The sequence below is a fragment of the Podarcis muralis genome, chromosome 4, assembly GCF_964188315.1.
Source record: "Podarcis muralis chromosome 4, rPodMur119.hap1.1, whole genome shotgun sequence".
Taxonomy (NCBI): Eukaryota; Metazoa; Chordata; class Lepidosauria; order Squamata; family Lacertidae; genus Podarcis; species Podarcis muralis.
Window position 1 is genome coordinate 46,764,876 of NC_135658.1, and position 27,313 is coordinate 46,792,188.

Genomic DNA, 27,313 nt, shown 5'->3' on the forward strand with positions numbered 1-27,313 from the left:
TTTCCAAGGAAATATTTCACTATATTTCCAACAGTGCAAAGGAAGATAAAATCTTTACCTACTTTAACTATGTGGATCTGAGTAATTCCTAACCTTAATCCAGTACCTGTAATGGAAACGCTAATGCATTATGATTTTACTTATCAGAAAACAATTATTCAGTGCGGGAAAGCCATAAACTAACGTGAGCAATTCTCCATTATTGTAGATGTGACAGTAGAAAGCTAACATTTTTATATATATATTGTGCCTGAAGCTCAATAACAGAAGGAAGCAAATATCTCAGAAGTTCCCTTACCAAAGACAGTGAGCTCTGCTGGGTCACTATCCCGTTCTCCCACCATATTGGTGCCAACACATGTATACATTCCAGCATCACTCTTTCTTGTGTTCGAAATCATAAGCTTTCCACCTCTTATCTATCAGGGGGAAAATGAAAACAGTCTACGTTTTAGCACACTGTAAGCGGTTTCATATAACTAAAGATGAAAAGAAAAACACCAGTAGCAATATTTATAAATATTAGCAAATGTAATTACTATTTCTAAAGCACTATTCTTCATGTAAGATTACCATAATTTTTGCTCCATAAGACACACCTAGTTTTTAGAGGGGGAATGCAAGAAAAAAAAATATTCTTTAAAGGGAGCGCTGAGCAGAGCCTGTATGCATCCCAGGCTCTGCTCAGTGCTCCCTTTCACGAGCTGCATGGAGTGTGTGTGCGGTGCTTGCAGGCTTTTCCCTGAGGAGGGAGAAGGGCAGCCTGTCACTGACGGGTTGCCCTTCTCCCTCCTCGGGAAAAAGCCCCCAAGAGCCGCACACACACTCTGCACGGCTCTTTAAAGAGAGCGCGGCTCTTGCAGGCTTTTCCGGGAGGTGGGGGAAGGGACAGAGCGCGGCTAAGCCAGAAGCTAGAACAGCGAGAGGGATTGCTGCGCAGTGCTCCCTCTCGCTGTTCTGGCTTCTGGGATAGCTGCGCAGCCTGCATTTGCTCCATAAGACGCACACACATTTCCCCTTACTTTTTAGGAGGGAAAAAGTGAGTCTTATAGAGCAAAAAATACGATATTTAAAATTTGTGAAAGGGGCGTAGCAGGACACTTTGGTGACCTCAGTTCTTTCAAATGTCTTTGAAATATTTGGTGCTTTTGGTCACAAAGGGATTTCACAAGTGCACTTTCACTGGACAATTGATGGGAAAAGGAACTTTTTTATCACCCTTCCACCTGAAAAATGCTTATGAGAAGAGGCCCAAGAGCATCGCTGTCCATACTGTGATTCTCCCACATTCAGTTATTTAGCCGCAGTGCTTAATTAAATGCTCCAATTTACCAGAAAACTTACACTGAGATTCACCTTTTAGCAAATTGATCAATATTTTTTAGGTTCCCATTTCAGCAGGACAGACTTACACTGATTCTCTCTTCTCTGTCATCTATTCGGATTTTGTCTTTTTTCCAGTAGATAGTGGGCTCAGGATGTCCTCGAGGAGGCTGGCACTCTAAAATAGCTGGTTCACCTGCTGCCACAACAACATCTGTGGGATTTTGTCGGAAATCATCCCGTAGCACTGATACAAAAATAATATATAAATAAAAGAAAGGAAGAAAAAAGAAAGAAGATTTATTATAACAGCATACCGGCAAAGAAAAAAAAATTCTTGGTCAAAATTTCTTTGGTGGCTATTTAACATGCATTATAAAAAATCCATCCCAATCAGCCACTATACCAGAAATAAATATGACTCCATAGGTGGCCGATTCTCAGCATATGAGTACAGGCTATGCATATGTATTTTGTAGCAGTATCTCTCATATAAATGCACACATACACACCCAGTTTCTCTTTTATTCTGCAGCCACACCTGCCAAGTGACATCTGGCCAATGTGACCTTCTGAGGACAAAAAACCCTAATAGTATGATTGCCATTCTGACACTGAATTCTTTTCATTAAGGAAAACAGCACGCTGGACTTTGCTTGTAACCTTTTGGAAATCCTGTGTGCCTGTCTCTCAACTGGCACCTATATCCACAGCAGTCGCTTTAAAGTCATCTGGGCAAAAGAAGCGGTGACACACTACACAGTTTTACTTCTACTGTTTAATAATAATAATAATAATAAACAGCAACAACAATTTATGAAGGATGCTAAGATCTAGATATACATAAAGTTATGCTTTTTTTATTCTCACTTATTATCTTTGCTGCTATAATTGTAAGAGAAAACCAGAAGGGAGAAAATACTTGCAGGTACTCTCAACTGCTGGAAAACTAGTTTAGAGAACTACCTTCTTATAGAAATTATGTCACAGCACAGGGATTCGACTTTAGTGTTCAGAAATGATATCATTTTATCATTATTCTTCCATGCATATTTCAGTCTCTAGGTTAATTGCCACCCTTAACAACACAGAACTGAAAAGAGCTCCAAAATCAGCTACTAAAAATTAGGGCATCTCCTCTCTTGTAGTTCCACTATGCAAGAGGCTCATTACTGTTTTAATACAGATTTCACCTTTAGTGGAACAAGGGCCCTCTGAGAAATCAAGAAAAGCCTGTGTCTCACTAAAGGAGCAGTCTGGAACAGTTCAGCAAAAATGTTCACTCTTCACTTATAAGCAGATTTAATTTACTGCTTTTGCTGTTAATAAAATGTGCTCCATTTTAACATTTTGAACTGCACATTTCCTATTTTCGTGTGTTACATGCAAGGATAAAATTTATATGCACAAGGATTAGCCACTGAATGGGTTGAGGTGAGCCTGCATATAAATCTGGCTCTCAGCTACAGATATGGGTTTCTGCTTATCGTTTTAGCATTTTCAAGGCACACAGGTAAATCCTAAGAGAGGGAGAAACTAATTAAAGGTTAATTTAGTTTCTAATATAAAGAGCTGTTTATGTACACCATGTCTAGACGCAGAAAATAAAAATAAAAGAATTGGCGTAAAAATCATTCTGGCAAGAACTCCACTTTCTCTAAAGGAACACATCTGGCAGGGTGAAGGGCATATTTCAGAACCCTCTTCCCACATTTTTCTTGCCTAAAGCTTCAAATGAAAGGCATCCTCTGGACTGGTGCATATTATACAAATCTTTCCCATGAAAAAAGCAAGTAAGATTTATATATTTGCATCTGTCAAGAATTCACATTTGATAGAAAAGAAAGAAAAGAGTGAGGAATAGTTAATTTTGGAGACAAAATAGAATGATGATATCCTAATACAGAAGAGCACAGAATGTGGCAAAGTATATCCAAAACACAGAAGTAAGAAATACACTATCAGAAGCCAGCATATTCAACAATGACAATCCACAAAATTTTCCATTCTGTAATATTCCTCTGTGTATATCAATATACAAACACAGAAAGTTAGAAAATAATGAGGAAAAAAAGTTTATTTCACAAATGGAAGTTTGGTAATATTCAGGATCAAAAAGTACAATTTAAAAATTACACAGAAAGTCAAGCACAATCCCAGCATGTTACAATACTGGAAACACTGATCTCTAAACTCTACTTGGCCTCTGGATTATTTACATAATCACTGGCGTGCCCACTTTAGGATAATTAAATTTTAGCATCAGGGTATGCTTTTTCTACTGTCTTCTGTCAGTGATCAAGCAATCACGTTCTACTCACTGTAATCCTTGCCACCTGCCCCCAATCTAGATTATAAACCCCTTTGGGCTGGGACCATGAACTGTCTGCATTGTACTCCATCTGAAAAGAGGAAAGGCAATCCTCAAACAAACAAGAAATTAACTAAAAAAAATCCTTCCAGTAGCACCTTGGTCTCTACCAACTAAGTTTGTTGTTGGTATGAGCTTCCGTGTGCATGCACACTTCTCATACCAATAACAAACTGAGTTGGTCTCTAAGGTGCTGCTGGAAGGAATTTTTTTATTTTGTTTCGACTACGGCAGACCAACACGGCTACCTACCTGTAACAAGAAATTAACTGCAATTCTTTAGAATGTAGAAAAGGCATGTAATAAATAGCCTGATTATTGAACATTCATCCTGATTTGTTTGCATAATATTTCTATTTAGTGACCACTCATTCTGTTTGCAAGGAGCTTAGTCCCAGAGACTAGAGAGTATAAGACGATCCTTTGCAGTCATCATATTTTGGCAGGCCCTGCTGTTCATTAGGAATGGAAAACTACACTTTAGGTAGGCACATTTGTACTTTTCCCCATTCTGATAATGAGAGATCAGTAGGTTGGAATAACCTTGGGCGGAATAATAGGAGACTGCAGGGATGACAGAAGGAGGACCTTTTGCGGGACCTTTGACCAAAGGCTGCTTCAGCTCTCCTCCACTGTTCAGGCAAGGCTCTCCTGAAAGATGTGAACTAAGTTTCTAGATTTTATATTCTATACAGTACCAGGTAATTTTTTCATACTATGAAATCTGCTAAAATGTAGAGAAAAAACACCCCTCAAATAGATCTTTAAATTTGATACAGTTGACATGTTCCAGACGCTCCCCAAAGAACTGCTGTATAATCTGTTTCAGATATTCTGACATTCCGTAGGAGATGAGAATAAGTGCACAGCTAAACTAATGGCAGTTTGGCCATTTTCATCTGGGATTGGAAGCATCTGAGAGTAGGCAGAGAATCAGTCAAGGAAGTGATGATGGACCTCGACCATTTATTTCAGTCTCACACTGGATGGTTCTAAGAGATACAATATTATGCTCTACAGCACACATACAATAATGCTCCAGACAAAATTTAATTGTGGCATTCTAGGTCTTTCTTTGATGAAGAATGCATATACTTCTGAAGTACCATTTCCCATTTTTATTTGAAATGTAAAAGTTTATTAATGGTTGAAAGCTTCATGTTGCAACAGTATAGTGAAGAGAAACGCTTGCAGCTAAAGCACCCGCTGCAACAGGGGGAAAGGCTTGCTACCAAAGCAACTCCTCACTAAATATGCCAGTTTATGCCCAAATCCAGACCAAATCAAACTAACGTCTGTAAACTCTAGGAATTTTATAGAAAGGGATTTCATTTTCTCCTCTGTGACTCTGATGATTTGTTTAAATGAGACTGAGTGTTTTTGGTGAAGTAAAAGAGGGGGTCATAATCATTAATATATATATATCCATAGTGTAATCCTTCCTTCTACCATAAAAGCTCTCAGACTCTAAGAAAAGGGGGGGGGGACACATTTTAATGGGATTTACATTTACATGATGATTACAAATAACCATCTGTCTGCTTCTAGTTTTCAATCTGGTCTGTGTCCCATGAGTCCCTAGCCTATGGTCAAAGCAACTAAGCTAGAAGGGAAAAGTACAGGTCTGTCAGGAGATTTTGGATAATTTACATTCTTTTGCCACAGTGCCTGGTTTCTCCTATCTACACAAATATATTACAGGGACTGTTTTCTAAATTCCATATACACACATTATAATATTTAAACACATCAATATTTAAAATAACAGATGTATTTTATACAATACACTGTTTTGGTCCTCTCATTTTATGAGTTTTTATTCTCTATAATAAAATTGTCTCTAAGTATGATACTCTAGGTATGAACCAAACATAGTGGTTCATCTCATTCTAGCAATCTCACCACTTTACTGCATAATATTCTAATAAATTAGAACAAGGTGCACTTTGTTGTCACTTGTGCGGAAAGAGAGCTTGGGAAACTCTGCTTGAAGATTAGGCACCAAGGCAAGCAGTGACAGGAGAATCCCCAGTCAGATGATAAGTAGTCTCAAGCCATCTTGCAGGAGAATGCGAAGGACCCAGTCCTCCTGTATCATAAAATAATCATTGGCTACCACTTGCCCTTCCATCCCACAACCGTAAGCTATTGTAGCAAATTATGTACAACCCTCAGAATTGTATTTATTTATCCAAGAAAAATCAAAATGACTTCTATAGGATTTGGCACATTCCAAATCACTGTTGCTATACTGCATTTGCTAAGCCAACCCATGGTTAAATATGAATATGAAGCGTCCTGGAGAAGAGACTGCAACAGCTTTGTACTTCCATGGTCCTTTTAACTCAGCGAGGCTAAACCAAAATTTGGCTTAATGAGTTGTCCAAACATGGGCTCATGTTTAAGCTTACAAAAACCAAACCCAAAATGTTTGTTGCTACTAGCAGCTTAATTAGATTTCTATATTTACTTATCTTAATGTTGAACTATAATGGCAAATTAAGCAAGACAAACATGGGCTATGAGGCCTGAAAATGTCTTCCCAGTGATATGGCCGCTACACTGCCATTGCCACCTGTCCCCCAGTGCACCAAGTTCAATTTATTGCAAGTAGAAAACAGAATGTACAGAAATCGTCTCACAGTCTCCATAACTAGTTGTTCCTTTACTAACTCCTATCCCATCTATGCTTTTGGCTGATTATCTTTAAGACTTTCCTCCCAGCCAACACTCAGCTTTCAGCAGCTACAGAGCATGCTCAGCTCTCATTGAGCTGTTTTTAAGGGGGGGGTCCCATTAGTGCCCCCCCATATGTTTTGTACTTTCGTAAATCTTGAGTATTGCAACATCTCACCTTCGGTTATCAGAAGCATGCTGTTTTTGGCTATACAGTGGTACCTCAGGTTACATACGCTTCAGGTTACATACACTTCAGGTTACAGACTCCGCTAACCCAGCAGCAGGAGGCTCCATTAGCTAAAGTGGTGCTTCAGGTTAAGAACAGTTTCAGGTTAAGAACGGACTTCTGGAACGAATTAAGTTCTTAACCCAAGGTACCACTGTAGTTGTGTCACCATTCACTGCTGAAGTTTCATACAGTATTAGAGAAAGTGATGCTAAGAGTGTATACTTGATATTGTTTGTTACAAACCTCTCACACTCTCATGCAAGTATTTTGTTCTATACACTTAACTGAGACAGACTTTTATGCATACAGTATCATAATTCTTATTTTCTCTTTCATATCTGTGGGACTAAAATAGTAACAACTGAACAATCAGATTGTTTTTATGACCTTCAATCCTTTCAAACTATTTTTTCAGCAAAATCATTAAAAATATCACCATCTGATTAAACACTGGGGAAATCCCTCATAGGCTTTCTGAGCCCTGCCTTACATTAGAGAAGGTTCTGTCTTCTTCAGTTGCATCAGGTGTTACAATCATATGTTACAGCCACTGGGAGTCAGTCTGTTAAATATGTCAACAGTTATGTGATTTAAGGAAGTTAACTTTCTTGCGCACACAGGTTTCTGCTGATGCTTTATTATTTCTGTTGATGCTCTGTTACTGCTGTCTGCTTTTTATTTTCCCCACACCAATAGGACAAAAAGAAGATCCTATACGTTCTTAGAATTCACTGTGTTCAACTGAATGCAAGCTGACATCTTTGTATTTTCTGGAAAGATTCTATTTGACTGTTGGATGATATGAGGAGTGGAAGTCTTTCTAATCCAGAATATAAAATATTTATGAGTAAACTAGGAGATGGAAAACAAAGTTATATGACCTATCTACGCTGTAGTGAAGCCCCTATAACCTTATCTCCGCCTCGCTTTTAGCCCCTAATGAATTCTGAATGCTGCAGTTAACATTCAGCAATCTCATTACACATCAGCCATAAATCTTCAAAGGCATCACTTTTGTTTTGACAACCAAGGAAGGGAGAGAAAAGCAATAAGCATTTCTGAGCATGCTTTTTGTTGATATAGATTTCTTTAAGATCAGACTGAAATTATTTTACATGCACTATGCATATGATAATGGAATGTTTTGGATCATGCTGAAAATATTTCCAGGTTCATAACAGACATATTTTTCTTCTAATGTTGTTGAATACATTCCCCTTTAGCCAAACAGCCTAAATCCTACAATATAAATGTCAAAATACTGTTTTTTTGGAATTAGAAAATGGTTAATATTCCTTAATTGAAGAAGGCTTAATATAGATTTGTGACCAATTTCAGAAAATATAGTATGTGTATATTTTTGTATCCCTAGGTTTGTATATTTTCAAACCTTGAGGTTTAACAAAAACAAAACAAACCAGTAAACTGTTCTTATCCAATGACCTTTTTCACTGAACCATGTCTACTGTTCGCACATGCCCCACATGTATAGAAAGAGCTTGGAATATACTTTTACATTAGCAGTCTACCAAATGGAGTTCAAAGAATAAGGTAATGTCAGTCTTCAGACTTTCACCTTAGTTTCTACATATGCCCCCAAATAAAACTGCTATTTTTTTTTACCTCCTCGACAGTTACAGAATTTTGCAGAAGATGAATTAATCATGGGTGGAGACAGATCTACATCTTTATAAATAAATATGATTTGATTGATGTATGAGGATCCTTTCATAAAAAAGAAAGATTTTAGTTTAAACTCACAAAGGTATTTTAAAAAATGTAGACCACATTATAAACTTATGTCCACTTCACTTAAAAATAAAATTCCAGAAACTAAAATTAGCAACATCTTCCATCTTTTGTCCATCTTTTAAACATGCATGGAACCATATCCTCATGGCATTTTGATGCTAAATTACTTACTAACCAATAATCTGTGGAAGCCATTTTCACAAGCATTTCAGAATATGTTGAACATACTGCAGACGTTACCAGGAAAAAATAATATGGGATGCTATGAAAGCAGTAGAAAGAGAATGTTGTATGGCAGAAAAAAATAAGATGTCTAAACAACATGCTTAAACAGCAACATCTTTACATATTGAATTGGAAAAATTAGAACATTACCATAAACAAACTGGTTCCATAAATATTAGGAAACAAAGACATATGTGACTTCTTGGTGAAGATTTGACAAACCAAACATCTTCTTTTGGTTGCTCGCCAACAGAGATAATTACATGGTGCTTGATGATAGCCAAGCTTTAAATCTTGCTTAGTAAATTCACTCTTGAAAAATAGAGTGAACAAGGGATTAACCTCTGATGCTTGGAAAAAGTCCATTTCTATTCTGGGAGACTGAGAAGCTGCAAGGAACCCAGATGAGAGTGAGTGACGTAGAGTGGAGGAAATAAAATTGTGCCCCCAAACCATCCAACAGCCCCCAAGGCATAAAGTCGACAAAGCCTACCTTTCTCTAATTATCTTTATGGCTGCTTTAAAGGTTATAGAGGTTACCTGTCTGCCAGTTGAAGTTTATATCCAGTATGTGAGCTTCTGTCTGGTTTAAGAAGAGTCGATCATTAAAAGATTGAAGGCATAACTAAAAGCATGCCCTAATTTTAGCAACCAAGAAAGATTTAAATGGAGTTCTGATTGCTAGAAATTCTTATTTTATTTTTAACTCTCTGTTTTCTCAATGAAAGTGTTAACTCCAAGCCAAAAGTAATTTTCCTATGTCACATTTCCCCCTGTGGGAAAGAATGTGGATAGATAAGAAATGCTGTGGACATCTTAATATGGAGACGGGAGACAGAAGTTTTTAAAGTGGAGACTGTGAAGATCTTAAGGTATCAATTGAGCTGTTTATAAGACAAAGACCCCCCCCCCCAGTATGGCAAATACATCCTTTGACACTCCATTGACTATTGGCATCTTGCAGCAGTTATTGGGGGAACAATGAAAAGAGATCAGAACTGTAATTGATGAAAATAACCAGCAAAGAATGAAAAGGAAAAGGGATTTAATGAAGACACAGAGGCTTTGGAGAACATTATCGATAAATAATTTCAAAAGGAACATTTTCATACTTAAGCATAAACAATATTCTGTAAGGTCAAGCAAACCTTACAGATACGGTCGAAAATGGTATAAATTATGCCTTTTCTTATTCGTGTTGTCTGAAATGTGTAGCATGTTATCAATCTACACAAAACTGTGGTAAGTAAATGTAATAAGGGAAACATTGCAACGTTAATGGTAAAGTGTATTATACTTTGTCTGGTATCATTACGGTGTTAATTTCTAATACTGAATTATTATTATTTTAATAAGCTGTTAGATGCTAATGACTTTTATTTACTTTAGTTTTTGCATGCTTGAGAACCCGTTTTATTGTTTGTATTTGTTAATATTTTGAAATTCGGTAAAATACCCACCCACCCAAAATGGCAGTAGCCAATGACTACAACCTCCCAACCATATTCTATTCAACATAGCTGGTCCAACAAACATGCATAAACATTTTGCATCCTAAGGAATATTCATTGGGAATGGCACAGTAGCCAATGTTAACTTAAGGAGAAAAATGCCTGCAGTCTAGTCTTCCCCAACCAGGCACCGTCCAGATGTCTGGAGCTACAATTCCTATGCTTTGGCCATCTTGGCTGGGGATGATGGAAACTGTAGTAATACAGAACATCTGGAGAGCCCCAAGTTGGAGAAGGATGCATTGGATAATTCAGTCGGTAGAGCATGAGGGTTGTGGGTTCAAGCCCCACATTGGGCAAAAAAAAAGAATCCTGCATTACAGCGAGTTGGACCACATGACCCTCCTGGTCCCTTCCAGCTCTGCAATTCTATTATTCTAAGGCTGCTGAAGTCTATTATCCATAACTTGTTAATATAAAACTCTCTCTTAAGTCACAGTAATACAACCACAAAATCAGAAAGCAGTTGTTCTAAAGGGAAAGACTTAAAAACAGTTGAATCTATTTTCTTGTTATAAAAAAGAATATGTCACAGTGCATTTGTTACATTATTGGCTATATTATTTACAAACAACACATTTTATTAAATCCACAAAAGAATAATAGCAAATAAATCAATGTGTCGTGTCAATGTAATAACAACATTATTACATCTATTAGTAAGCATAGATATGTTGGTGGGCTCTTAGCTGAGGGACTTCATAAAATGAATAATATTCTTTCTTAAACAATATAATTAACTCTTAATGAACCTTTCCCTTTTCCCAGTAAATTCAATTTAGTCTAATCCTTGGGTTTATGGTAATGTTGAGCTCATTAAAATGTTACTTAAAACTCATTAAAATGCACACTGAGAGGTAACAGCTTCATTACAGTAATATATGGTAAAAGAAAAAAAGAATGCTTTATTATCATTTAATTGTTTCCAAAACTGAATACATTTGCATAGTGATAAGGTTCACAGGATACTTTAGATGGTACTCAATAATTAAGCAGCTCAGTAATTAAAAATGCATTTCTAAAAATAATTTTATGTTATTGCTTATTCTTGGTTGTTTTTCCAATTAGGAAAAGTAGCCATATCAATCCAGCTCATGAAATTGGGTGGAACAGATAGACAAGAAGACGAGATTAATTTTTTTTTGTTTCAGACAATGCGTATTTTTGTTCCATTTATTTTCTGTTCATAAACAGCACTTGAAGAGTAGTTACTGTTACATTAAAAGGTAAGGTATGCATATTCTAGTAAATGAGAACAGCCAAGTATTAGTCATTTAATTAAGTTGGGGAATTGTCCAGTAATGTAGAAATGCATTACAGTAACACCTGATGCAGACTTTTAAGTGCAAGTTGCGCCATTGTTTCACTATAGATTCAGAAGGGCCCAGGTTTAATACCTGGCATATTTAGATAGTTTGGGAAAGACCCATAGAGAGTCACTGATAATTAGTGAACACAATACTGATGAGATCTCTAGCACACGTGTACATACACAGACACAGACAGAGAGACAGAGAGACAGACACACACACACACACACACACACACACACACAGTTTTTATATATAAACCACCAAGCGGTTCTCAAACTTTTTTTCTCTGGGCAACACCTTCAGAATAAAAATTTGCTTATGCCACACCGAATTTTTAATTGATAAGAAATACATTGGAAAACAAAAAGAAACAACTACCAGCAGTGCTTGATTTATAACACAGAATATGATCTTGAAACATCCAGAAAGTATAAAATGCAGCTACATCAGAACATGCATCATTCCCAACATATAATTATAAACGAGCACCTTACATATGTATAAAACCCAATGTGAAGGGTGAGCTGACTTTTGCCAGGTAATCTGCATTCAAAGCATAGAGCTTGAGGTGGTTAAGATACACCACAACTAGGGCCCCCTGGCAGACGAGAGTCCATGCCTGCAGAACCCCCATATGCTCACCAGTGGGCAGCCCAGTGAGTGGTAGTCATGCATGTCACTGCTTAGTGTAATGGTCAAAAGGGATTGTGCTCAGGATGGGGATCATAGAATAATAGAATTGGAAGAGACCATGAGGGTCATAATCCAACCCCTTGCAATGCAAGAATCTTTTGCCCAATGTGAGGCTCAAACCCAGGACCCTAAAATTAAGAGTCTCATGCTCTACCCACTGAGCAAAATGGGACTGGTAGCTCCAATACAAAACAAATTAGCACCAAAGTCTCTAGAAATAATACGATCCACAGCTGGTTCATAGTTGCTTGTTACTGGCCTCAAGAGGAAGTGAGAAGTTAATCTTTGCCAGCCAGAATAAGGCAGTTGAGGTTTGAGAGTATTTAACACTCTCTGTTATGCATGGAAGTGAACTTCAAAAATGCTCGTGGAACTATCAACTTCTAGCATCTTGTTAAATGAATGCAGGCATGCTGTGGGCCCAACACTGTGAATTTGGTTCAAATAGCTGAATATAGCATAAAATGAAGACAGGAGTGCCTGGCGTGCTCTGGTCCATGGGGTCACGAAGAGTCGGACACGACTAAACGACTAAACAACAAAGCATAAAATAAGATTATAATTGGTTAAATAGTTATACGTGGATATGGAAATTCTTTTCTGTCTTTGATAAATACAACAAAATTAAGAGACTATATGGGACCTGAATTTTAGGGAAATGAAGCAGTAGGAGGACAGCAAATTTTGTGTGTGTGTGTGTGTGTGTGTGTGTGTTATAAAACTCCATAGATTTAAACACTGTTATATTGTACAGTAAATCAGGTTGTATTTCCAAAATCTCTGTTGATTGGTTTTTTTAAAATGCCTGCTCTCTCTCTGTAGAGATTTCCATTTCCATTTCTATAATCTTTCACATTTCATTTTCTGAGCCTTTTGAAAAGAAAACAAATAATATGCCTCTCTAGCCAAGTAAACAATCTCTCATTTTATCTTTATCGCACATTCCTGTAGATAAGTTATGTCATTTCTTTGGAGCCCAATGTGAGATGCCTGGAAATAAATAAGCCAGATGGAAACTAAGTAATTGGAATAATAAGTATTAATGTCGAAAACTCTCTCCATTGTATTTCCATGTATTCATTGAGCAAGGTTAAATGAGATACCATAAATACAAACTAGAAGATAGATGATACATTTGAAAACAAGTAATTGCATATTATACTTACTAGCTTTCCCCTATGTAAGCACAATCTAAATTGAAAAGCCAGGAAAACCCTGTAAATAAATGGAAGACAAAAGCAACTAGAGACTCAATTTTTAACTGATATTTATGGCAGGGCATCATTACATAGTCTGAGGAGCCTTTGCTTCACGCCGTATACATATATAATAACTGTTTTCACATGATTTGCAAGATTATGATCCAGAGCTATATTATTCATTTGCAAATATGTTCATATTTGAAACACGCAACGAATTGTATAGATGCTGTTTTAAATATAACTATGAAAGTGGTCTGGAAAGGGAGAATCAAAGAGAATACTAAACAAACAAAGAAGAGGGCCAGTAGGGAATAATGAGCATCTGGGCAACCATAGTCTGCATGAGTGTGAACAAAGTAAAAATACACACCAATGTATAATCAGACCACTGCTGCTGTTAATAATACATATTATTCCACAGTAAGGTTCCAGAATCTTGTCGGTGGGTAAGCGAAGAGTTGATTTACATGATCAGGTAATAACTAATTCATGTAATGATAATCCCATCACACACACGTTTCCTCCCACTGATGCCCCAAACACGATGAAGAAAGTCACAACAGAAGGTCTAATGTACAATGAAAGTTTTTAATGACTATCACATAATTGTAATAATGGCCAAGATCAAAATTGTTATTGTATGCTGCTGTTGTTGGGCTTTGAGAAGCTAGTTCACAAATCCCAGTCAGCCATTATGTTTATGGGTGCCCTTGGGCCAGCTGCTATCTCTCAGCCAAAAGGACCTCACAAGGTTGTGAATAGAATAGAATAGAATAGATTCTTTATTGTCATTACACAAGTGCAACATTGCACAAGTGCAACGAAATTGGATGCCATCCCTTAAAAACAACAAAAGCAAAACAACAACAACAACCAAACAAACCACATTCCAGCCACACCCACACCAACACCCATCAAACTCCCAGGTCACACTATCGAGTTACAGCATTCAAAAAGGCCACAGCTCTTGGATAGAAACTGTTTTTCAGTCTATTTGTCCTTGACTTGATGTTTCTATATCTCCTGCCAGAAGGCAGTAGTGCAAACAGACTGTGTCCCGGGTGAGATGAATCCTGCAGGATGTTGTTTGCTTTCCTAAGACAACGGGAACCGTACAGTTCTTCCAAAGATGGGAGAGGATGACCAATAATCCTTTGGGCTGTGGTTATGACCTTCTGGAGCACCTTCCTCTCCCTAGCTGTACAACTGGAGAACCAAGCACAAATACAGTATGTAAGAATGCTCTCTATGGAGCCTCGGTAGAAGGACACCAGCAGTCTCTCACTCAGATTGTTCTTCTTTAAAAGTCTGAGGAAATAAATTCTCTGCTGGGCCTTCTTCACCAGAGCAGTGGTATTTGCGCTCCAAGTCATGCCCTGATCGATAGTTACTCCCAAAAACCTGAATTCCGCCACCCTCTCCACCCGTTCCCCGTTGATATACAAGGGCTGAATGTCCGCCTTTTTTTTCCTGTAATCCACCACCAATTCCTTGGTCTTAGCCGTATTAAGAGCCAGATTGTTCTCTCCACACCAAACACAGAGCCGCTCCACCTCGTCCCGATAGGCGGACTCATCCCCTCCTGAAATGAGCCCTACCACCGTAGTGTCATCAGCAAACTTGATGATTTTGTTGCTGGAATAGATGGCTGTACAGTCATACGTATAGAGAGCATAGAGCAGGGGACTCAACACACAACCCTGTGGTGAGCCGGTGTTAAGGCTAAGGGCTGTGGACATATGTGACCCTACTCTAACCCTCTGAGAACGTTCTGACAAAAAATCCAAAACCCAGAGACAGGTGGAGTTGGAGAGTCCAATCGCCTCTAGCTTGGACACCAGTCTATGGGGGAGGATAGTGTTAAAAGCAGAGCTAAAATCCACAAACAGCAGCCTCACATAACTCCCCGGCTGCTCCAGATGGGACAGAGCAGCATGGAGAGTGGTGATGATAGCGTCTTCTGTGGATCTATTTGCCCTGTATGCAAACTGGTAGTTGTCAAAAGTTGATGGAAGACAGGAAATAATGTGACGGCGCACCAGTTTCTCAAAACACTTCATGATGATTGGAGTCAGTGCAACTGGTCTGTAGTCATTCAAACTACTGATTGTGGATTTTTTAGGCAGAGGGACAATAGTTGACGACTTCAGGCAGGGTGGGACAATAGACTGGTGTAAGGACTTATTGAAGATCTTAGTAAAGACCCTCGCCAGCTGATCCGCACAGCCCTTCAACACCTTTCCAGTGATGCCATCAGGTCCAGCCGCCTTCCTCGGATTCGCCATCCTCAATACCTGTCTCACCTCATGCTCCTCTACCGTGAATGAGGGGCCCCTATGGGCTGGTGGCTGTAATACCGGCGTCTCAGGTGGCTCCTTCTCGAAGCGAGCAAAGAAGAGGTTAAGCTCCTCCGCCAGCAAAGGGTCACCGTCGACAGCACCAAGGTTAGGTTTGTAGTTGGTAATATGCTGAATCCCCTGCCACATCTGTCTTGTGTTGTTGCTCCTTAAATTATCCTCAATCCTCAGCCTATAATCCAATTTTGCCCGTCGAATACCCCTCTTCAAGTTTGCTCTTGCCACACTGTAAAGCTGCACCTCGCCTGACCTGAAAGCCCTGTTCCTTTCCCGCAACAGGCACTGGACCTCTCTATTCATCCAGGGTTTCTGATTGGGGTAAAACCGGATGGATTTATTTACTGTGACAGTGTCTGTGCAGTGATTGATATAGCACAGAACTGCCGCCGTGTGCTCCTCCAGGTCTGAACGATCGAAAATATCCCAATTGGTTCTCTCAAAACAGTCCTGCAGCTGGTGAATAGCACCTTCAGGCCAGATTTTAACAGATTTTAATATTGTGGGAGCCCGTTTCCTGAGTGGGATATATGCTGGTACCAGGAACAGAGACATATGGTCGGACTGGCCCAAGTGTGGCAGCTGTAAAGCCCTATAGCCGTGATTTACATTCGAATAAACTTTATCCAGTGTCTTGTCCCCTCTTGTGGGACATTTCACATGCTGATAGAGCGTTGGGAGCACTGTTTTAAGTTCAACATGGTTGAAGTCTCCCGCAATGATGTGCACAGCTTCAGGATACTTGTCTTGCTGGCTGCTGATAAGGCTCTGCAGGCATCCCAAAGCCAAGTTGGCATTGGCATCTGGTGGCACGTACACACCAGTTAACATAACAGCTGTGAACTCCCTAGGGAGATAGGCTGGTCTACATTTAACAGCCACATATTCCAAATCCGGTGAACAGTGACTGCCCACAGTCTTCGAATTATTGGACCAGCATTTGTTCACATATACACACAGCCCCCCTCCTTTGGTTTTTCCGAAGTCCATGCCTCGGTCATGACGATGTACCGCACAGCCTTCCAACTGAATAGCTGTGTCTGGTATGGACGGTTGAAGCCATGTCTCAATGACAAATAAAACGCAGCAATCTTTTACAAGGCTGTTCTTTGCTGCCTGCAGCCTCAATTCATCCATCTTGTTGGCAAGAGATCTCACATTAGCAAGAAATATGCTAGGGAGCGGTGGTTTAGATGGACTCCTCTGCAATCTTACCAGGACGCCAGCCCGACAACCCCGCCTTTGCCTCCTGTCTCTACGCCGCCTTCGCCTCCTCCCTGGAGGCATAGTAATCCATGGAGAGCCCGGTGGCCTGGCTACTCCCACAGGAACGTTATCTGGGCGAAAATAATCAGCTCTTACAGCTTGTTCACACTGTAACCCGACCTTCAGAAGTTCCTGCCTGCTGTAAATCTTTCTTGCCCGGCCAGACATACTCAGACCAAGTAAAAATAATAAAAACAAAACAAAACGCTAAGGGAGAGCACTAAGCCGCAGCGTCTATGCGCGCCGCCATCTTGAAAAAACAGCTTGAAAAAAAAAAGAGGATGAAGCAGGATACACTGCTTATAGGAAGGATATAACAACAGTTAAATATTGAACTAACCGATGCTGAATTACTCAGCTGACAGACTAAGCACATCCTTGGGGCACTAGCAAAACAGGGGAAGAAAAAAGAGAGAGAGAATATTTTGTTGGGAAAAAATGACACCTGATATTTCAAAAATAGCATCAGAGTAGTCATCAAGGGGAAAATCAGAACTTTATAAGACTTCCTTACACTCCACTACACAATTATATTTTATGCTTTAGTATTGTTTTTGAGTACATACAGGGGGCACCATAATCTTTTCGGTGCTTAGGTCTTCATCCAGCCCTGGAATTAACTAAAACTTTGGTTATGTTGATAGTGCAACACTATGCCCAGTACAAAGTCATAATCCTTAACAAAATCAGAAGTCCCATTGACTTTGATGGTACTGTATATACTCAAGTATAAGCCGACCTGAATATAAGCCGAGGCACCTAATTTTACCACAAAAAACCTGGGAAAACTTATTAACTCGAGTATAAACCAGTTCACCACACCACAAACCTCTCCCCACCCCCACCCCCTTGCTTACCTAAGGTGCTGCCGATAGGCAGTGGCTGGTGGCGGCAGCTCGATCCTCCGCTGCCGCCACCACCACCAGGGACCCTCACTTGAGTATAAGCCGAGGGGGGCTTTTTCAGCATAAAAAATGTGCTGAAAAAGTCAGCTTATACTCGAGTATATACGGTACTTACTTCCAGCAAGTGTGTCTAGGTACTTTATGTGGGACTGCAAGGTGTGACTTCAGCATGTGTTTCTTTTAGAGCTACTCTTTGTCTGCTTCCTATACTTCCTAAAGGAAGACAAATATAATGGTGGTGTTTCATTTTAAAACTAAATATAACTTGTTTGCAAACATCTGAGCATATATTCATAATTGGAAATTGTTTTAAAACAGGAAGCTGACAAATCTTCCTATAAGTTAAATTAGCCACCTTCCAGCAGCAAATGCCAATAGTAGGCACAGCAGTTTTTTGCTTGAAATTGGTATGTCTACTTTCAGGCAAAAAAAGTTCAATTAATTCAATTAATTCCCAAAATACATTTGGAAAAGTATTCAACAGTCAGAACTTAATCATGGAAGAATATGGTGTAGTGCACAGTACTTAACACCAAGCACTAGGACTCCAAATAAGGTCTGGTATTTCCTGCCAGCTTTTAATTTAAGCTCCAGACTTCTTTGCTACTGCCTCATGCTTCCATTTTCCTTAATGTGAACTGAAGTCACTTGGCTTTCATCAGCTTCCTATAAAGTGGAAAATCTGTCAAAACCTGTTTTTAAATAGGGGAAGGTGGGAAAATGAAAGGAATTTGTGCCAAACAACAGAGAGAAGCAGTCTGGATGTTTTTGCTTTCTCCTACTGAAAACGCTAACATCACCTGTCCTCCAAATCCCTGTGCTCCACCCCCTAAGGATTGTTGTTAGTAAAAGAAAGCAGTCTGGCCCACCTCCTGACGTCTTTAATTGACTTCATAGTGAGTGTTATCAAGAGCTAGTCAAGCAGTGCTAATGGTGCCTGCAGATTGTTCACACATGGCATCGCTGGCATACGTTGGCCCTTAAAAGGACTAATAGGACAGTGTAATCTCTACTCAGTGTGTGAGCAAGAACCAAGGGCTATCTGGAAAAACAACAAATAATTAGGCAGGGCTCTTCTCGGACAAAGGCAGTGTAATAAAGACTACCTTGAAGCACAAATACTAATTCTCTAGCAACCTTTTATCACAGTACAAATGCTTTTAACAAAAGTGTATAATTGTATGGTTTAAACTGAATTATTTTCTGTAATTAAGTATTTTTACTGTTTTACTTGATCTAGGGGGGCAGCTGCCCTCCCTCCCCGGCTACGTCCATTACGACAAGCAACACCACCTCTAAATATCTCAAAAGGTCAATTGGGCATATATGGGTGGAGACAATCTGCTAGGTATCCTGGTCCCATTTTTTTTAGGTTTTACATGTCAACAACAAATTTTAAACATAGCTTGTGGATTGAACTGAGACAAAGAATTTTTAGCACATTATGACCAGGATCAGCTAGGTTCTGACATATTGTGTTGTGCAGACCAGGTCTAAATGTATTAATTGGTTTACCAATGCCAGGATGTCTTCATTATCAACAATTGTTTTGTGAATTACTACTGTTAATTAGGTACTTATTACTATCTGTACTTTTCCACAGTTTGTTAACAGTTGCGGCCAGAGAAAAATAATTCTCCCCAATCCTCTGGCCAAAGACTTTTTGTACTCCTGCTCTGGAAGTCCATTTGCCCTTCTTGGGCAGATGGCTTTGTGGGTGGGCCTCAGGCCTCCTCTGGGAACTGGTCTATTGCAGGCTGCATCGTCCTCCTACTGCCAAATTGGCCCATGGCGACAGGAATCTATAGATGGCATTCCCCTGGGCGTGGGACCAACTGATCAATAGCAGTGCCTGGTCCCGTGCCCAGAGCAAGGATAAATGCCTGGCCTGCTAGCCATTTCGACCTCTCATTCACCATGCCGGTTCTCCCACCCACCCAGCCTCAGATTAGGGTTTTTGCTGATGGTACAACCTTGCTATGGACAATGTTGGTTGTTGGATTTAGGGGCTGGGCAGGATTTTTTCCCATCTAGCAAATTGGCACCGCTATTTGGGTTTTCACCTACCTCATAACAGTCATCTCAACTTTGTAAGGCGGATAGAGATTGGTTAAGCCTAGTCTTCGTTGGAGGGGAGGTTGTAGCCTCCACCTGCCCCTCCATGGGTAAGGGTATCTGTTAAAAGGATCTGGGAAGAGTGGCTCCTGTCCAATACCCAGAAGGGTATATTACACCAATACTGCTTTTATTAAAGAGCATTCCAGAATTTAGCTAGAGCTGTAAGAACTTTCTTTCATATTTTATCTAGTAGTGCTATATATTGAATGTCCTTGCTTTTGTTAGTAATACTCCGAACTATGTACCTGCTTTGCCAGCCCTCATTTCCTCCCCCAGGGACTTTGCCATTCACAAGTTTCCAACTTTACAAGGACATTGAAATGACCAAAAGGGGAATGCAAAACATCCAGTAGTGAGGTTTCAGTGTAAGTCCCTGAATCTTCTGGCCAACAAAAGGTGAAGGGTGCTATTAGGGAGGATTAATGGACTGCTGGGAAAAGAATTGGCTTATTTGCATTAATCTTTATGATTAAAGATGGAGCAGATACCACTGTTACACAGTATGATACAAGTGTGCCGTAGCATTACAGCAAATCTCTAAAGGAAAGATTAGGGAACATTGTGGGAATTCCAAGCCAAGTAAATCACCATGCCTGAGGAATTTAAATAGGCCCTTAATGCAAATATAGCACAAGCAATATTTAAAGATGTATATAGTTGCCAATATTACAATGAAAACTGAAATTAGAGACTGATGAGCTTCTCGGTCCTAATTCAGGAGAGGTTGAGAAAGAATATAATTAAGGAGAAAATAATGCCCTACTTGGATAAGGTCAAACCTCTGTGAAAAGAAAATCTTGCCTCTTTGAGACATCACAGTTCTTGGAAAGAGTTAATCAAACAGGATAAAAGAAGGTCTTTTTCAAGTAATTTACTTGGATTGTCAAAAGCCGCTGATGAGACTATTAAGGAAAATAGCCACGGGTAGGGAGGTAAAATCCTGTTGTGGATTAAAAATTAGCTAAGTGATAGGAAACAAAGACTTGTAATTAATGGCTGCTTCTCAGAGTGGAAAGAAGTTGAGTGAAGCACTCCAGGGATCAGTACGTATTGGGATAAGTGTTCAATATACTTAATAATGGTTTCAGTGAGCAAATCAGCTGAGAGAAAGGGAAATTGAGAAATAACACAAAGCTTGTTTATAGCTCTGAAGGATAAAACAGACTGGGAAATTCTAAAGGACAAATACAAATAGGGAATCAGCACAACAATGTCAAGAAAGGACAAGGTAATGTACACTGGTAATAATGATTTCACATCTTAGTATATATTAATTAGCACGTGGGGAGGAACATAATCCAAAAAGGAAGAAAGCAAATAAGTGAATGTTTTAAGAAGTGAGCTCCCTTTTCGTAGTTGCATAGGTATAAAACTGCTTATATTTGTTAACAGGTATTTACTCCAATCTAAACCTCTTAACATAACTAGGTTCATATGTCCAAAGAAACCTTGGGCATTCCTCAAATAACAGCATCAATAACAACATCCCTTCCTGCCATGCCATAATGAAAAATAGTTCCTTCTAACTATTTTTTCAAAGGAAAAAAGGTTAAAAAATCCCACTGGGGGAAAAATAATAATCCTAATTTAGTCATGCCATAAATATCTCTTTAAATCCTGACCTGGTTGGTTTTGTTACCTCATACAAATACAAAATTTGGTGTATATTCTACAGCAAAGAAACTGGATCAGAACCTGCTGGTCACTGAATTTCAACCAATTTATTCTTAAAGTAGGAAACTATTAGAAAAAAAAGGAATATAAATTGTGAAGAATTGGAAGAACGAGATGGGATACCTTTAGCAGGAAAGAACGTTTGAGAAATATAAAATGTGCCACAGGGCTATGTCCAATTCAAATATTATATCTATATATATATATGTATGTGTGTGTGTGTGGTGGATGAATTGTATTACTTTTATTATTCTATACTAGCAGTGAAACCTTGTCTTTGTATCGTGTATTATCTACTGTACTTTTTCAGGAACAACCTCTTATGAGCTGTGATGGTCATTCACTACACCAACCCGGTTTATATTTACGTCATTCACTACACCAACCCTGAGTCTTTTACAACAGCCTGGAAGTACAATGTTATCATAGTTTTACAAGAGAAAATTCTAGAAAATCACATTGTATACCATTTTGGATGTTAGGCCCAGGTGTGGTTCAAATGTACTATAAACAAATAAAATGTGTTGCCCACTGACATATGCTTATCTCCATTAATATCCATGATATTTGTTTCATTATTAGGATACAGTATGTATGTTTTTAAAGACCCCCCACAGCCCCTAGAAAGGGCCAATAACAAGCATAAGGATAAAGGAATCTGCCTTCTAATGAGCCAGAGCACTGGTCCACCTAATTCAGTACTGTCTACTATATTGACAGACAGTGACTTTCCAGGGTTTCAGATAGGATTCCCTGCCACCTACCTGTGCTCTACCCGAAGACACCAGAGAATTAATCTGTGGTTTTCTGCCTGCTCCACCACTGAACTACTTTATATATCTATGCCCCCTTGGAGAGCCAAGTGGACATAGGCGGCTGTAGAGGCTCTAATTCAGGGGTAGGCAACCTAGGGCCTGTGGGCTGGATGCGGCCCAATCGCCTTCTCAGTCTGGCCCGCAGACGGTCCGGGAATCAGCTTGTTTTTACATGAGTAGAATGTGTGCTTTTATTTAAAATGCATCTCTGGGCACAAGATGTAGGTCACAACATTATGATGGAAGATTGGGAAAAATTATGGAAAACCGATTTAAAATTTACAGATTGTTCCCTATTGAAGGAGAATTACATGAAGATGATGTATAGATGGTACACAACACCACTGCAGTTAGGGAAAAGGTACAAAACTAGTTCAAATATATGTTGGAAGTGTAAGGAAAAGGAAGGGACATTTTATCATATGTGGTGGGATTGTAATTTAAAAAATTTGAGAAATGATATACATAGAATTGAAGAAAATGTTCCATTTAACATTTGTTAAAAAACCCGAGGTATTTTTGCTGGGGATTATAGGGAAAGACCTGCCAAAAAAGCTGAAAAACATCTTCATGTATGCGACAATGGCCGTGAGAGTTCTGGTAGCACAAGTATGGAAGACTGAAGAAATCCCAACTAAAGAATCATGGCAAGAAAAATTGACGGACTATGCAGAACTGGCAAAACTGACATATAAGCTACGGGACAAGGATAACTGTGACTTTAAAGATGAATGGGAACCCTTTACAAAGTATGTGAAGATGCAACAAAGTGAACTGGACTCCTTGGCAGGTTTTGAATAAACATTCACAAACTTTTTATTGATAATAATCAGCTAAATAGTTTGAGGTTCTATACAACTTTGTAACATGCAGAAAACAGCAGTCTCAGAGAAATGGGGGGGGGGGGGAACAAAGATGATATGTTTTTGGATAATACATCTTGTTTTAATTTTGAATAAAAAAACTTTAAAAAATATTTAAAATGCATCTCTGGGTTATTTGTGGGGCATAGGAATTCGTTCATTCCCCCCCAAAAAAATATAGTCCGGCCCCCCCACATGTTCTGAGGGATGGTAGACCAGCCCACGGCTGAAAAAGGTTGTTGACCCCTCCTCTAATAATTTGTTCATGGATGGGAAGCTAGAATTTAAGCTATGTTTGAAAGGCCCTTATCTCATATACTCCCTACCCACCCATCCGGAATACTCTCTAACAGCCAGTGCTATTTTTTTTCTAGGAAAAGAACTAGCTGAGCTCACCAAGAACACCTGCCCTGTTCTCTTAGAATGGCAATGGCAGCCGCCTGAGAGATGCCAGATCTCAGTTCTGGCTGAAGAAAAGCCCTGCTAACAGCCTACTGTAAGGTAGTAAAAAAATCTTCCTATTTAGGAAAGCTTTTGAAGCCATGTCAATTGTTGTATTGTATTTAAATCATTTTTTATTGTCACTGTATTTATAATATCTCTTCCCTTCCCTGAGGTTTTAGTGGTTTATAGCTGCTTAAATTTATTTGTTGCTGCTCTTAAATTACTTTAAAAGTTGGGGTCCCTTCCAATTCTACAATGATTCTATTGTTTTGATTTATTATATCCCACTAACGTATTTGGAAAAGTAGAATATAAATGTTTTAAATAAATAAACACACTGCTTATAGACAAGTAGCATCTGCAACACTAAGCACGTGAGGTAGGAGCATTTTAAATGTTATGGAGCACAGACATGGGTAAATGCGTTCCAGGTGGGGCCCATCATGTTTCAATTGGTCCTGAATGTTTATTATTAAATGAATACTAACTGGAGTCCATTCTTTGTCATTTCATAAGAGTTCAATATCAAGATTACATAGTATTTTGACATAGTAGAGCTCATCACAAGCAGTAACATTCTGCAAGCATCAAATGGCAAATGAAATGTTTTAAGGACAGATACCAAGGTAGGAAAAGCATTAAACAGCTGCAGAATCTAACCGGTAAAATATTCCTGTTAAAGCATTTGAGATGCATGTTAATGTAAACCCCTCTCACAGAAATTACTTAAATGTCCTCAGAAAATAAAGAGGAAGGGGTAGGGAGCAGGAAAGCTACTACTGCTGTGCTTTACATCAGCATTTAGATCTATTAGCTACCTGTGCTGGCCTGTTTAATTAAACTCTCTGCTGGAAGTGAATAGCTTTTTCTATCAAACATTACCATTTTGAGCTTCACTGCAAGATATATTTTCTTTGAAAGTAGTAGTACTTTCATAAGGCTTTCGCTCCAGCAGTGTTAAAGGCAACTATTTGGGGTTTGTTTCCCCTCCTGAACAGTTTGAGAGAGAATAGGTTTTCAGTTAAAAGTGACAAGTCTATACTGACACCACTTCTAAGCTTTGTAGAACAGGCCAGCTAATAATTGTTTTTGGTCTTCCCAAAAAGTGCTTTCTTTGAAGTTTAACCCAGTATGATATGACACCCTAATCTGGCTAAAGAGTTCCAGCTATGGTATTGGTACTGTTGTTGGGCAAAAAGTTCAGTGTTACCCTTCAGAGAAATGGTAACATACTGTATGGAAAACTGTGAGCTAACATGTCAGGTCAAGAAGGCAGTGAAATATGGCTCCCCGCCCACTTCTCTGACCAAGCTGGAGGAGGTAGCCTTGGGTGTGATGATGGAGAAACATCTTCAATATCCAAGTGAGTGGTCCCACCCATCTTGAAAAGCTCCCTGGATCGAATTGGTTTCTGACAACTACTGCCCAGTTGCAAATACCCCATTTTCTGACAAAGTGATGAAGAGGGTCACAGTGAGGACAGTTGCAAGCACTCTTGGATACACACCTCAGCGTCTCGCTGGCTCGGTCACCCCCGAATTCGCGGCGCAGAGCCGCCTGCAGCAGAGCCTGTCGCAGTGTTCTGACCAACAGGCAGGCTCTTCCCCTGAACTCAACTCTCAGGCCCTGGACTCTCGGCCTGGCACCCCTGAAAGCCCAGCACCCGGGTGCCACACACCCCTAGTGCCTATGGGTAAGATGGCCCTGGATAAGGCCAAATCTGGGATAGCCTGGCCACTGTTGTCCATGTACTGGTAGCCTCCAGATTGGATTACTGATCTGCACTCTATGTGGAGCTGTCCTCGAGGATGGCCCAAAAGCTTTAGCTAGTGAAAAACACAGCATCTAGACTGCTCATTGGGACAGACTACCACCATTAATTTAAACCGTCACTGAAAGAATTGCAATTACAATTGCAACTGCAATAGCAAATAATAGCTGCCAATAAGCTACTAGGATAAGTTCAAGGTGCTAGGACTAGTGTCAAAAGTCTTATACAAATTGGGATCAGGATATCCAAGATAAACAAACCAACAAACCAACAGACAAACTGAATGATGAAACTCTTTTTCTTTGTACAGTGGTACCTCGGGTTAAGTACTTAATTCGTTCCGGAGGTCCATTCTTAACCTGAAACTGTTCTTAACCTGAAGCACCACTTTAGCTAACGGGGCCTCCTGCTGCCACCACGCCGCCGGAGCACTATTTCTGTTCTCATCCTGAAGCAAAGTCCTTAACCTGAGGTACTATTTCTGGGTAAGCGGAGTCTGTAACCTGAAGCGTATGTAACCTGAAGCGTATGTAACCCAAGGTACCACTGTATGTGCTGTGTTGCAATCAGACAGCTCATGTAACATCAAACCATAGTTAGTGATATATACCATAGATTCCAGCATATTAAGCGACTAGGCGTATAAGACGACCCCCCAAATTGGCAGCACCAATTTGGGAGGTCGTCTTATATGCTTCGCTGGGGAGCGGCAGTGGGTGGCGGGCTCAGCGCCGGGAGGAAGCAACCCAGCGATGCCGGCTTAGGTACTGGTTGCTAAAAAAAGAAGAAAAACATATGTATAGATGTGAGCAGAAATAGAAATACTATAACTGAAATAAAATACAATACATCACACTAAGTATGGGATATTGTGACCAAATTACCTGTGTGCCTGCTCTGTCTGCTGCCCAGATGCTCTTGATGGGCTACTTCAAGGTCCCCACTCTCCCTATCTATGGTTCCTATCTTTAAAACAGACCTGAACCAGAAAACCCTTCAAACAAACTTTCTTACAGAAGACTGCCCTCTGTAAAATAGGACATTTGTCCACTAGAAATATATGAACTAGTCATAGGTTCACATGTTTCTTCTTTTCCACTTGCAGGTAAAATTAAATTAGCTACTTCTTACTTAAGACAAGGGACGCGGGTGGCGCTGTAGTGTAAACCACTGAGCCTAGGGCTTGCTGATTGGAAGGTCGTCGGTTCAAATCCCCGCGACGGGGTGAGCTCCTGTTGCTCAGTCCCAGCTCCTGCCAACCTAGCAGTTCGAAAGCACATCAAAGTGCAAGTAGATAAATAGGTACTGCTCCAGCGGGAAGGTAAACGGCATTTCCGTGCGCTGCTCTGGTTTCGCCAGAAGCGGCTTAGTCATGCTGGCCACATGACCTGGAAAAACTGTCTGCAGACAAACGTTGGCTCCCTCAGCCAATAAAGCGAGATGAGTGCCGCAACTGGATCTATAACTGGATCTGCAGCAGAAAGTAGTTAGCAGTAAAGAAAGAATATTACTATCCCTCATATTTTGACTGAATTTCATTATCATGAATATAAAGCAATTATCATTGAAAAGATGCACTCTCAAAACTGAATGCACCACTGAGAATTGCTCTACAAAAGGGATCTTCAAATACTGACAAACAAGTCCCTCCAGACTGTCATGCTGGCTGATTTTATCTACTGCTGGTGTCCTTGCTGGCTTAACAAAAAGATGATCAAGAGTTTTCCTGGATACTTGGTATTGGGACAAATACACAATGCTATGAGCTGATGTTTCCTCTAAAAAGACTGTAACAAATTTTAAAA

General features: G+C 39.6%; 1 protein-coding gene across 20 annotated transcripts in view; it reads right to left on the reverse strand.

Moving 5' to 3' along the window:
• ROBO2 (roundabout guidance receptor 2) overlaps nt 1–27,313 on the reverse strand; it is a 939,553-nt gene that overhangs the window by 159,602 nt on the left and 752,638 nt on the right. For all 20 annotated transcript variants that reach the window (XM_077927271.1, XM_028726915.2, XM_028726916.2 and 17 more), the window contains 2 exons: nt 1,413–1,570; nt 299–419 (listed from right to left, as the gene is read on the reverse strand). In XM_077927271.1, coding sequence (XP_077783397.1) covers nt 299–419; nt 1,413–1,570 — 279 coding nt within the window. The remainder of the gene's footprint in view (nt 1–298; nt 420–1,412; nt 1,571–27,313) is intronic.